The 13,846-nt window shown below is 41.9% G+C and overlaps 1 protein-coding gene across 4 annotated transcripts in view; it reads right to left on the reverse strand.

The window, feature by feature from the left end:
• Nucleotides 1-302: 302 nt before the first annotated feature.
• The window catches only part of PPP2R2C (protein phosphatase 2 regulatory subunit Bgamma), a 223,417-nt gene continuing 209,873 nt past the window's right edge, over nucleotides 303-13,846 (reverse strand). For all 4 annotated transcript variants that reach the window (XM_073610433.1, XM_073610424.1, XM_073610436.1 and 1 more), the window contains 3 exons: nucleotides 7,629-7,798; nucleotides 5,047-5,138; nucleotides 303-2,177 (listed from right to left, as the gene is read on the reverse strand). In XM_073610433.1, the coding sequence (XP_073466534.1) occupies nucleotides 1,886-2,177; nucleotides 5,047-5,138; nucleotides 7,629-7,798 (554 nt within the window). In that variant the 3' untranslated portion in view covers nucleotides 303-1,885. The remainder of the gene's footprint in view (nucleotides 2,178-5,046; nucleotides 5,139-7,628; nucleotides 7,799-13,846) is intronic.

Below are 13,846 nucleotides of genomic sequence, written 5' to 3' on the forward strand. Positions count from 1 at the left end.
CTTCACCCCTATAGTCTGCTAAAAGGAGAAAGTCTAGAGGCCTCCATACATTCAATGTCATTTTGAAAGGCTTTATTTTTTATACGTCTCAAATAAGAACTGCCTGCAGTGTCTGAGATCTACCTCAAAAACAAATACAAATACTCTTGCGTACAGGTGTGTTAGCTAGATGATCCAAAAGTTCAGAATGAACAATAAATTTCGGCCTTGCTTCCCTCCAGGATAGGGATATCCTAGTAGTCAAAAAAAAAACAAAAAGAAAGAGGGCGCACCAGCCTAGTGCATTATCCTTTAGTACATTTATTCAAACAGCATAATTAAAAACTACTCACAAAAGTAGAGGAAAAATCATGCTTATAGCAATCATATGGCAGTCTATCCACTGATAGCGGTTTCCAGGTCCTAGAGAGATGACATACGAACTTCTGCTGGCTGACACGTTTCGAAGGTGTCCCTTCTTCCTCAGAGCCTTACCAGTGTTGCTCTCTTGCAGCTACTCATACATACTTATACGTCAGCCAGCAGCAGTTCGTATGTATGTATGCCGTATGATTGCTATAAGCGTGATTTTTCCCCTACTTTTTTGAGTAGTTTTTAATTATGCTGTTTGAATAAATGTACTAAAGGATAATGCACTAGGCTGGTGCGCCCTCTTTCTTTTTGTTTTTTGCCTGAGATCTACCTGTTAGATTCAAACCTGCTCTGCAAAAAAATAACAGATGGAGAATATAATGTAGCATGAATGGTGGCTTTGCAGCGAGACAGACAGTTATTCTTCAAGACATAAGACTAAATGTGTCAAAGCAGAAACATTGTCTCAGAGAGGATTTGCTGCCCATAGCAGCTAATCAGATCAATCTTCTTCCTGTGCAATATTGTAAATGAAAGAAGAATCTAATTGGTGACTATGGGCAACGAAAAACTGTCGGAAATAACTGTTCCCTTCTGCCTGTCTAACAGATAAAGCCCAGTATAATGTGAGAAGCTTTGCCACGAATATAGGACAAGATAAGCCTTCCAATGTACATAATTAATGTGTGGATTTTCCTAATGGGCATGCAACGACATCACTGTAGTACTAATAATCCAGTCTACAGGAATACCTGGGCCCATTATGTTATATCACTGTTCTAAGCATGATGACAATCTTGTGCCTTGAAGTGAATAATGCTATCATTGGTGACATGTCATTGAAGCACAAGCCCGGGATGCAATATGACTGGACATCAACCAGATCCCGAAGCCCCTCTCTTTTACATGGTTAACCCATTTTATGATGAGCCATGTCTTCAAGTGGACATATTATCTCATGGCTCTCTTCATTTGTCCGGTGTTGGAAACTATGGCACGACAATAATTGGGATAATTTGTGCAAGATTTCAGCTCTTAGATCTGCTTTCCCTTCAAAATACATGATAGTAACTGAAGTCCATTAATTTTGGTGAGCCTCAGGGAACCAGGAGTCCCTTCTCCACCTGTTGTAGATATGCTGCTGGACAGCAGTATTCTTGCAGCATGCCACTGAACTCTTGGTGGCATTTTACATAAACAAAACGTAATCAATGTATTAAGGTCATACTAAAAAATAAACTAAAAATAGCCTCTCTGCTGCCTGAACGTCTTTGGCGATTATATGTATAGACACATTTCTCAAAGCAGTCCCATCAAATAAATTTCCCCTGCACAAGTTATAGGCCTTAAAGGATAAAACAACAAAAAAAGAAACCTTCCATAATCAATAAACCAGAAGACAATTTCATCTCTTTTACCTGTACAATGCAATTAAAAACAGAATAATTCCACCACAAAGAAGACTTTCCAATAGAGGTCATCATTGTGAAAAGCCTGGAAAGGCTGGCTGAGGAATTATGGGAAATTGGAAATCCTAGTGCATATCCGAGTTCACTTTATCCTGAAATATGTACAGATTGTTTGTCGCTGCTATGGCAATGATGTTCTCAGTTGGGTGCCAGGCTGTGTGTAAGATCTTCTTAGTGAAGTCCAAACTGTCCACGCTGATGTCATCTTTTCTTCTCTTACCACCGACGCAAACTCTGCGTGGTTTAAGGACGGCTCGGGGCTTGCTGCTTTCCCGGGAGGCTTCCAGGGTTACATCCCGCTTTGTGTTCCGATCAAACATCCTAAAGAAGTTGTTGTATGCCCCAGTCATGATCACACTAAAAGGAAATAAACACTTTCTTTGAAATGGAGCAGCCAATCCTTATCAAAGTTTAAAACAAGATTCCAACTATCTACCACAGAAATTGAAAAGATCACAGCTTCTCATACATATTACTCTGATATTTTTTATATTTTACAACCATTTTGAAATTCTATTTTACTACTACTGCTCCCTGAGTCAACTCTCCTTAGTGGTCCCTCTTTCTTTTTTGGCCTGATGTATAGACTCCTATTAAAATGTTCTATTTATCAAAAATAAGTAAATAAATCCAACCTCTAAAATAATGTATTTGTTATGAAAACTGGTATAAAGGAAAATAAGTAGGGACATCTGTTTGACCAACCATTATTTGCATATTAATACTTCATGGTCCACATTATTAAGGGCATGGTAGGTGTGCGGCTTTTTTCTACATATTTTTGGGTACATTGAGTCCCTCTTTCCCACCTCATAAAGTGGAGAGATAATAAAAAATAAGTAAATAAATCCAACCTCTAAAATAATGTATTTGTTATGAAAACTGGTATAAAGGAAAATAAGTAGGGACATCTGTTTGACCAACCATTATTTGCATATTAATACTTCATGGTCTACATTATTAAGGGCATGGTAGGTGTGCGGCTTTTTTCTACATATTTTTGGGTACATTGAGTCCCTCTTTCCCACCTCATAAAGTGGAGAGATATGCCAATGCACTCTTCTTCATCTGAGGGCTGGTCTGGCCCCCCACCTTTAAGAAGGCTGAATGCCCCATGAAGTCAAAGCCCCACTTCCCAGACGTGCCTTGGCATCCAATGATGGCATCAGGGATTTCATAGGCAGAGAGTAACTGGAAATCATGTTGTAAATAAATGTAGCGCTAGAAGTGAACAAACAAAAAAGTAATATGGTGATCGGTGAGTGTGACTCACTGAAACATAAGAATAAATAAAAAAGAAAATACATAAATATAGTTCAATGATTATGTTATATTTCAACTAAACCATGATGAAAATGAGTAAAATAAAGTCCCATAATGGAAAATAAATGGTAAATCCAACGTGAATGGAAAATCTTCAGGTCTGTGTTTCATCAGCATGAAAATCTTGGATAAGAAATAGATGCAATACTCTTACCAGAGACCGTGGATTCTGATGCCGGTGACACCGAATCAAACAGGCTTAGAGATCCAAGATGGAAATGGTTGTCCAAGGAACCCCGGATCTCAAGGGGAATCCCTTCTCCGCTCCACCGATCAGGACCGCCAATCCAGAGAGACCGAGGGGAAAGATGGAAGGTCCAAACCTCGTAGGAGTCCCGGGAATGTATGGAGGCACAAAAAAAATAAAATGCGCCAATGGCGCAGATCAAAAGATATATTTATTGGGTGACAAAAATAAACAAAACAGTTAAAATAGCATGATCACGTAAATAATATCAAGTGTAGGGTAGAGTGTAGCTCGACCGATGCGTTTCGTCCAATTGGACTTCAACTGGGGCATCAAACTCATCCCCTACACTGTTAAAATATATATAAATACTACACAAATAATGCAACCAATCAAACATGGATAATCTGGTCACATGGTAAATTGGCTGGTGATAGGGCAGAGAGAAATCAGCTGTTGCCGAAAGATGTAGAGTAAGACCCTTTCTGCCCCATCACCAGCCGATTTACCATGTGACCAGATTATTCATGTTTGATTGGTTCCATTATATGTGTAGTATTTATATATATTTTAACAGTGTAGGGGATGAGTTTGATGCCCCAGTTGAAGTCCAATTGGACAAAACGCGTCGGACGAGCTACACTCTTCCCTACACTTGATTTTATTTACGTGATCACGCTATTTTAACTGTTTTGTTTATTGGTGTCACCCAATAAATATATCTTTTGATCTGCACCATTGGCGCATTTTATTTTTTTTGTCCCTCCATACACTCCTGGGACTCCTACGAGGTTTGGACCTTCCATCTTTCCCCTCGGTCTCTCTGGATTGGCGGTCCTGATCGGTGGAGCGGAGAAGGGATTCCCCTTGAGATCCGGGGTTCCTTGGACGACCATTTCCATCTTGGATCTCTAAGCCTGTTTGATTCGGTGTCACCGGCATCCGAATCCACCATCTCTGGTAAGAGTATTGCATCTATTTCTTATCCAAGATTTTCATGCTGATGAAACACAGACCTGAAGATTTTCCATTCACGTTGGATTCACCATTTATTTTCCAAGTAGGGACTTTATTTTACTCATTTTCATCATGGTTTAGTTGAAATATAACATAATCATTGAACTATATTTATTTATTTTCTTTTTTGTTTATTCTTATGTTTCAGTGAGTCACACTCACCGATCACCATATTACTTTTTTGTTTGTTCACTTCTAGCGCTACATTTATTTACAACACATTTTGAATATTAGTCATATTTGTATGTAGCAGCTTCACCATTGTTCATTAGGTTAGCGCAGTGTTATTTACACTTTAACTGGGAATCATGTCTATATAGAATTCCTTAGTTCAATGAAATCTTAGGGGTCAGTCAGAGATCATTTTTAGCTGGCAGTTGTAGCACCTGCAACACCAGCCAATACATCAAATAATAAGATACGTTGTTGATGAGTGATGTAATATTTACCTAGTTACAGCTAGAGCACTTATCCTACTTATACTCTGAGCCTGGCACTTTTCTTTGCCTGTACAGACTCTTTCTTTCTGTAATCTTCACAATGTATGCATTCCAAAGGAATTAGAACTGCCATAATTCCCTCTGATATTCTTAGTGCTGCTTTCTACATTTCTTATTGAATATTAAAAACTGGCATTAAATAGTCACATGCAGTTTAGTGTAATAATGCTTTTCATAATAATTAATGGTGAAGTGTTACCTGTCTGAGCCATTCCAGGCACATTCAAACTTATCGAAAATGCAGTCGTTTTCATACAGGGAACATAATTTACTCCTAAGATAATCGTGAACCTGCAGAAAAAAAATTATATTGCTGAATACTGTATTTACTTGGCATGCCTTCAGTATCCTCAATTATAATTTGTCTTACAGGGACATTTTACAAAGCTTTTAGGGTTGAGTAGGAGACAGTTTGAACCCCCTCAGAGCATTCATGTCCAACTAGATTTGTTCTATATTATTGGAGACATTTCACCACTCATCCAAGTGGTTTCCTCAGTTCTAATAAGTGCCAGAAAAATACTGTTACTTTAATATCACATGGGCAAATTAGTGACATTAAAGCGGAGCTCCACCCAAAAGGGGAAGCTCTGCTTATTTGCCTCCTGGTTTTGACAGGTACCCACTCCCACTTCCGGCTGACTTCCCCACAGCAAACTCAGCCCAGAGTTTGGCTCCCCTCCTCCTTCCCCCACAGCCGGGCCATTCACAAAGTATAGTGCGCTTCGCACATGCGCAGTAGGGAGCAGGCTGTGAAGCTGCAAGGCTTTCGTGAAGGGAAGGAAACAACCGAGGATGATCCACGTTTGGGTCGGCCGTCGACAAGCAGAACCCCAGACATGATCGAGCGAGTGTAACAATTGCTGGCACAAGATCAGCGACTGACTCTACGATTGATGAGGAATTGGGCATTAGCAAGGACACGGCGCGTACTATCGACAAAGATTTGGGTAAGTGGAAGATCTGTTCCTGGTTTGTGCCACACAAGCTGAAAGACGAACAGAAGCAAAACAGATGGAAACCTCTGGAGATTTCAATACCATGTGTGACCAAGATCCATCCTGTGAACCATTATCACAGGGGTTGTGACCTGGTGCTACCACTTTAATCCAGAATTCAGCATTCACTGTCTTCCCTGGCGCCTGCCTCATATAACCTTCCCTGTGTGACAGTGCTTGTGCCTGAGCAGTCAATCACCACACCTAGATATGCTTATTTTAGAAGTGGTATTGATGTCATCCACCTGGGTAATCTCTGACACCATCTTACCCCAGAGTGATCTCCTGCATTCTCCTACTCCTGAATCTGTAAGTATATCTATCTGGGAGGGGGTGGTTATCAGGAGGCCCTGTCACTTTGCCCCGAATGAGCAAGGTAGCAATGTCTCTTTAAGAATGCTAGTTCTTTGGCTGCCAGACTGATGCTTTGATTTCAAAGCTTTCCACATCACTGACATAAGACAACTACAGCGATAATTTATTCTGTTTTTGTTTCTAACACTCATTTAAAGCATTCTTTTCTAAGTCAATGACTCAGAAGTATTAATGCCAAAAATCCAAGAAACCCCATTCTCAGGAGGCCAGCACATAAAATTCTATGTTTATTTAACATACTGTATTTTATGCATGTTGTTTACCTGAAAAATCTTCCCTTGTGTATACATCCAAAAGGTCTAAGACTGCTGCTGGGCACCGCCATCTTGGATGTGATGTCAGCAGGCCCAGTGGATTCAGATACAAACAAGGCCAAGGAAAAAAACAAGCTTAACTTACTCAGTGGACTCAGAGCTGTCATTCAAGTGACACTCCATATTACTCCCCTGCACACCTTCTTCAGCAGGTACCTTAAAAGATTATGTAGAAAAGTAAGGAGGGGGGGTGGAAAAGCTGGGCCGTCACAGAGTAATTAAACACTCCCAGAATAGGAGAGGGCTATGATATGCAAGAAGGGAGAGTGAACTGTGGTTTGCTGGGGAGTCCACTCTTCTTATGCCCCGTACACACGGTCGGATTTTCCGACAGAAAATGTGTGATAGGACCTTGTTGTCGGAAATTCCGACCGTGTGTAGGCTCCATCACAGATTTTCCATCGGATTTTCCGACACACAAAGTTTGAGAGCAGGCTATAAAATTTTCTGACAACAAAATCCGTTGTCGGAAATTCCGATCGTGTGTACACAAATCCGACGGACAAAGTGCCACGCATGCTCAGAATAAATAAAGAGATGAAAGCTATTGGCCACTACCCCGTTTATAGTCCCGTCGCACATGTTTTACGTCACTGCATTCAGAATGATCGGATTTTCCGACAACTTTGTGTGACCATGTGTATGCAAGACAAGTTTGAGCCAACATCCGTCGGAAAAAAACCTAGGATTTTGTTGTCGGAATGTCCGAACACACTCCAACCGTGTGTACGGGGCATTAGAGTATTTAGCTTTTCTGGTAAGTTTAAAAGCAGCTTGCAAGTGACTAAAAGCTGTTTATGGATAGGCAAAATTTGATTTTTTTGTGCTTTTACCTGCAATTTTTAAGGTGATGACAGGGTCTCTTTAGGAATACTTCATGATTTCTCTCTAGAGTGCATTCTCCATATACTTTTATGGATAATCCACTAGAGAGGTAGTGACACCAGCAAAAGGGTATACTATACATTTGTGCGTGAGCTCCACAATGTTACTGGGCTATTACCGGTATTAATACATGCATATACTTTCTGCACCAAGCTTGGAAAAAATCTTATTACATCTGAAATGGTGTTTTCACAGGTTGGCTCCTTTACCTGGTATGTCTCAATGGGTTTGGTTTCCATGTTCAGGTCCCAAACTTTAACCGTGAGGTAATCGCGTGTGAGCATGTAACGGCCACTGTGACTGAATTTGACATCCGAAACTGAAGAGATGATCTCAGAAAAAAATGACCTGTTGCTGGGATCCTCTGGCTCTTCATAAACTGCAAATAAAGAGAGAAAAAAACATACTGCAGTAACAGATCGCAAATGTATTCAGGAAGGCAAGGCAAAGCGGTGTAGCAGTGACCAGTGAAGAAGACCACAGCTACTAATCCTTACTAAAATACACTGAGGTCTGATTAACTGAGTTAATGCAGTTTGCACACCTGTCCTCCACACTAGTATAATAAATATGCGTGCTAGGCATCCTTTGGTTTTTGTGAGGTGCTAGCTGGCAGAATTTGTAGACCTGTCACTTACACATGTTGAGGGGCTCTGGAGTTTGTGTCGGTTATAAAAAAAACCACTGTTTTTGTTTTCTCAGAATCGTGATAAGTTCTGTTCTAGGTCTTGGAGCCAGGAGGCTTTGTAAAGCTTTGGGCGGGATAAAGCCACCTCGTCTTTTAACCAGACCTTGGTATAAGTCTCAACTGTGCATGAGCCTTTTTACACACTGATAAAAATTATTTTGTTGGCTTGTAATTTTAACATAAAAATTGTATCATTTTCAACAAATAAATAAATGTTAATTAATTTACTTTGATATTTTAAGTACCTTACTTACTTTCCATTAGTTCTTAAAAAACACCTTTTACATTTACAAAAGAAATGAATAATATCAAAACTTTTAAGGTATGTGCATTTCCATATTCTAATTGAGTTACATTTACTGCAAAAAATTATCTTTTCATTTGACGGAAATTAGGGGAAGCAGATGTTTGCCAAACGTGCAACCGCATGAGTTTTGATGTTGTAATGTTATAATTTTATGATGTCTTTTGGAACTTTGAAAGCCTGCACAAGGCAGTTCTCATACCTTTGAGGCCCATCAGGACAAAAGAGCGCCACCAGTGACAAGAATTTTTCCAAGTCACTACAAAGCCATGCAATGGCATTGAAAGGTAAAGATTGAACATAGAACAAATTATCGTTCACATGCTATAAATGTTGCCTAACATACCATCCAAAATGTTTAATTTATTTGCTGATTAATATATCTATAATAAATAGACATACGTCCATTGTATACACCTATTGAGACAACTCACTTGTGCGCATGCAAAGTCTGCGCTTACTGCTTTCGGCAGAACACAGCTAAGATGCCGGGTGAGGGGCCGCCGGCTGTTAAGCTTAAAACCACAAAAATGAATGTTACTGCCATTTGGTTTTGAAGTTCTTGCATATTAAATTTTAGATTATGTGACCTCAAGCCCACCCAATTTGCACCCCATGTTATTAAAATTTAAAAACAAAGATAGCATTATTGTACTGCATCTATGCTGATTTGTGCGGCAAAAATTAACATTTTATTTGTGCTGCAAAAACGAACGGATGTGCTGGTTTGGTTTCAGAGATATTACGCATTATAGTTGATGAAACCTCTCCCACTTTGCACCACATGTTATTACATTTGGAAAAACAAAGATAGCATTTGTTTGTGCTGCGTTTGTGTGGATTTATACCAAAAAAACAGTTGAGATATTGGACATTTAACGTTAGATTATGTAACCTAAAGCCCCGCCCACTTTGCACTATGTTATCACATTTCAAGAACAGATATACCATAAGTTTGTGCAGCAAAAACAAGCATATTGGTATAATGTATTTTTTCACTTAGCACTCTCATTTTGTATCAGAAAGAATGATTATGGGCTGTTTATTCTATGTATAGGAGCTATGGTTAGCATGTCATGGGGCATTTATTTGGGCCCCAATGCCCTGGCTCATGATTTACACTATACCAATACCAGTTATTGAAGCACCAACTCAGCACAAACATGGTATAATTGCTTTTGAAATGGAATAACATGGGGTCCAAAGTGGGCGGGGTTTCATCTTCTATAATATTTGAAACTAAACCAGCATAAATGTTTGTTTTAGAGGCACAAACACAGCACAAACGGTATATTTGTTTTTAAAATGTAATAAGATGGGGTGCGGGGCTTGAGGTCAAATAATATCAAATTTAATGTGCAATAACTTCAAAACCAAACCATCAGAAATGTTCATTTTTGCAGCACAACTCAACACAAATGCAGCACAAAGAAATGGTATATTTTTATTCACATAATATGATGTGCCAACTTCACACAGCTATGCTAAGGCTGTGAATTTAAATTCACAACGGAGGAGGATTGTGTCTTTTAGAAACAGGTTTTATTTCAGGTCTTCTGCCAACAATAAAATAGTTTTAGCAAATCAAGGGTTTAAAACGGAAAATTTATATCAAATACTTACCGTAATTTTCCTTTCCTGATAGGCTCCATGGCAGCATACGTGTGGGTTGACCCCGCCTCCATAACTACCCAATAGGACCCCTCCCTATAAATTTCAGCTGTGGGCTCTCAGCCGTGTTTCGTAACTAGCCTACTCCAAGCATTGGGAGGGACTCCTGCTGCCATGGAGCCTATCAGGAAAGGAAAATTACGGTAAGTATTTGATATACATTTTCCGTTTTCCTGACAGGCTCCATGGCAGCATACGTGTGGGAAATAACTCGCCAAACACACCCGGGTGGGCACAATGCTGAGCAAGAAAATAAATTTATTTAACACTGTCCACTGACAGCACTTTCAAACCAAAATTAATGGATGACAAAGCGGCTGGTTCAACGCAATAGTGGGAAACAAACGTATTGATAGATGACCAAGAAGCCGCTCTACATATGACTTCGGGTGCCACATGAAGAGAAGCCGCCCACGAGGTTGAAATACTCCGAGTTGAGTGTGCAGTCACTGCCTCTGGAGGAGCCAAGCCCTTCGCTTTATAAGCCCTTTGAATGGTCTGTACTATCCAAGCAGAGATGGATCTGATTGAGGCCCGTTTTCCTCTATTTTTTCCCTGTAGAAGAATGAAAAGAAAATCCGTCTGTCTAAACGATTTCGTAGCTTCCAAGTATTGACTCAAAGTATGTCCCACATCAAGGGGATGGACATCTTGACCTTCTGTTGTGCTAAAGGTAGGCAACACAATTTCCTGATTTTCGTGAAAAATAGATGTCACTTTAGGGTTTGAGCCCAACATGGGAATTAATACTGCTCTATCAGGAAAAAAGGTCAGGAAAGGCTCTTTGGACCCTAAGTTCCTGATTTCAGACACTCTTTTGGCTGAAGTTACTGCCACCAGGAAGACGGTCTTGAGTGTGAAGTCTTTAACTGATAGAGGAACTTCAGGATCTGTTCCAAGCGTGGAAAGAAAATCTAGAACAAGGGGAAGATCCCATTTAGGGAATCTCGGTTTCCTTTGAGGTCTTAGCCTGATAGCACCCTTGAAGAATTGGCGAACCAGGGCATGGTTAGCCCATGAAATTCCTGTAAATGCCGAGATGGCTGATATTTGCACACAAAGGGAATTTACTGCTAGAGGCAAATCCAACCCTGTTTGCAGAAAACTGAGGATATCCTGGACTTTTGGAGAACCACAAGGATTAGGTCTAGAGGCCATGTGCTCTGTGAACTTGGACCAGATACGTTCATAAACTCTATTAGTGCTCTTCCGTCTGGCATTCAGAAGCGTCGGGATGGCTTCTTCTGGACAACCTAAGGCTTCAAGCCTTCCCCTCTCAAAAACCAAACCCTGAGATGTAGATGAGCAGGGCATGGATGCAGGATAGAACCTTGGGACAGAAGATCCGCCCTGAGAGGCAGAGGGATTGACTCCCGATAACTGAGGAGAGTTAAGAGGGGAAACCATGGCCTGTTGGGCCAAAACGGTATCACTGCCATGACTTCCACTTCCTCTGTTCTGAGCCTGCGGAGAAACTGGAGTATCACAGGTACCGGAGGGAAGGCATACGCCTTGTTGAACCTCCACCAATCCGTGAGGGCATCTATCCCATATGCTTGGGGATCCCGGAACCTCGAGTAATACTTGGTGAGTTTGTGATTGCATGGGGAAGCAAACAGATACACTTCTGGGGACACTCCCAGTGTCAGGAGCCACTTGAACACCTCTTTGTGCAGGGACCACTCGTTGTTGTCCATTTGAACACGGGACAGAAAGTCCGCCTGAACATTCTGGACACCCAGAATGTAGACTGCCGAAATGTTGGACAGATTCTTCTGAGCCCAGTTCATGATTGGCTCCACCTCCCGTAGGAGGGACCAGCTGCGAGTCCCACCTTGTTTCCTTATATAGGCCACAGCGGTTGTATTGTCCAACCGGAGCATCACTGAAGAGTTCTTTATCAGATGGTGGAAGGATCTGAGCGCCTGAAAGGCTGCTCGAAGTTCCAGTACATTGGATACAATCTTCTGAGATGGCGAGTTCCATCTGCCCTGAGCCACTTCTGACAGGCAATGAGCACCCCAGCCCCGACTGCTGGCATCTGAGGTCACTGTGACCCATGTGATGGGGAGAATCGAATGGCAATTGCAGGGATTTTTCCCTTGGAGCCACCAAAGGAGAGACTCTCTCATGGATGGAGTGAGTATGCGCTGATTCTTCCTGGGAGAATCCCACTGTTGGAGAAACCCTTTCTGGAATGGGCGAGTGTGCCATTGAGCCCACTTCACCATGGGAATGGTGGCTGCCATTGTGCCAATCACCTTCAGACATTGAAGAGCGGATAGGTGAGATGAAGCAAGAATTGAACGGATCCTGTCCCGGATCACCACAATCTTCTCCTCGGGTAGCGAGATGGTGCCTTCTAGTGTGTTGAAATGGGCACCTAGAAATATGAGAGACTGAGATGGAATCAGGTGACTTTTCTCCAAATTCAGGAGCCACACAAACTCTTGGAGAGTGGCAATTACTAGACTCCTGTGCTTTAGAAGCTGACCCCTGTCTTGGGCTAGAAGGAGGAGGTCGTCTAGATAGTGGTGAAGGCGAACTCCTTTGACTCGGAGCAGAGCAACAGCAGCCAGCAGAACCTTGGAAAACACCCGAGGTGATGTTGTGAGACCAAATGGAAGGCAGGTAAACTGTAAGTGTTGATCGCCTACAGCAAAGCGAAGAAACTTTTGGAAGTCTGCTGCCACTGGGACATGAAAGTAGGCGTCTTTCAAGTCTATTGACACCAACCAGTCTCCTAGATGAACCGATTATTGAATCGTTAATAGTGACTCCATCTTGAATTTTTCCTTTCGGATAAACCGGTTGAGATGAGTCAGGTCTATAACAGGCCTCCATGTGCCGTTCTTCTTCTGCACCAGAAACAGAGGGGAATACATGACTTCTCCTCGTTCGCCATCCGGAACAGGAATGGCTGCGTTTTGAGTTAATAAAGAGCTTATGTAAGCTAAAAGAACTTGACTCTTCTCCCCTGAACTTGGAAGATTTGTTGGTATGAATCTTAGTCTGGGAGTGCTGTTGAAGACCCAGGTGTGGCCTGAGGACACTGTTTTGACCGTCAAGAAATCCCGAATTGAGGCCGCCCAAACATGTCTGAAGTGGAGCAGATGAGCCCCCACCTGACATGTTTGAGCGGGCCCAATTTCAAAAGGACTTAGTGGAGTCCTGGTTACTAGTAGAAGCCCCTTTTGTGGGCTTTTTAAAAGAGGACTGCCTGGATTTCCAGGATCTAGAAAATTCCCGACCAGGCCTATAACTACGTGCTTCCCTTGCATGGTCGGTGTTCTGCGATCTTGAAAAGGTGCGTTTTTGGTTCTGTAAACGCTTGTCTTGAGGGAGGAACCCCGATTTACCACCCGTAGCCCGGGTAATGGCGCTATCAAGCTTGTTGCCGAAGAGGGATGAACCCTCAAATGGAATACGGCACCAAGCCTGCTTAGAGGCTGGATCCGCCAACCAGGGTCGCAGCCACAAGGCCCGACGGGCGGTGACCGATGACATCACCCGAGCCACTAGGCGAATAATGTCAATAGAGACCTCCCCCAGAAAGGCAGAGGCAAGCCTGATTTCCTGAATAGGGGAGCTCTTAGCCGCTTCTTCAGAGATACCTCTAAGAGAATCATTCACATTGTCTGACCATGCCTCTAAAGCTTTAGAGACTGCTGCTAAGGCCAGAGCGGGTTTGCACACTGTGCCTGCTGTCAGATAAATCCTTTTTAGGTCGGCATCGATCCGTCTCTCCAGCGGATCTTTAAATG

This window comes from Aquarana catesbeiana, linkage group LG01 (genome assembly GCF_042186555.1).
Source record: "Aquarana catesbeiana isolate 2022-GZ linkage group LG01, ASM4218655v1, whole genome shotgun sequence".
NCBI classification, from domain to species: domain Eukaryota; kingdom Metazoa; phylum Chordata; class Amphibia; order Anura; family Ranidae; genus Aquarana; species Aquarana catesbeiana.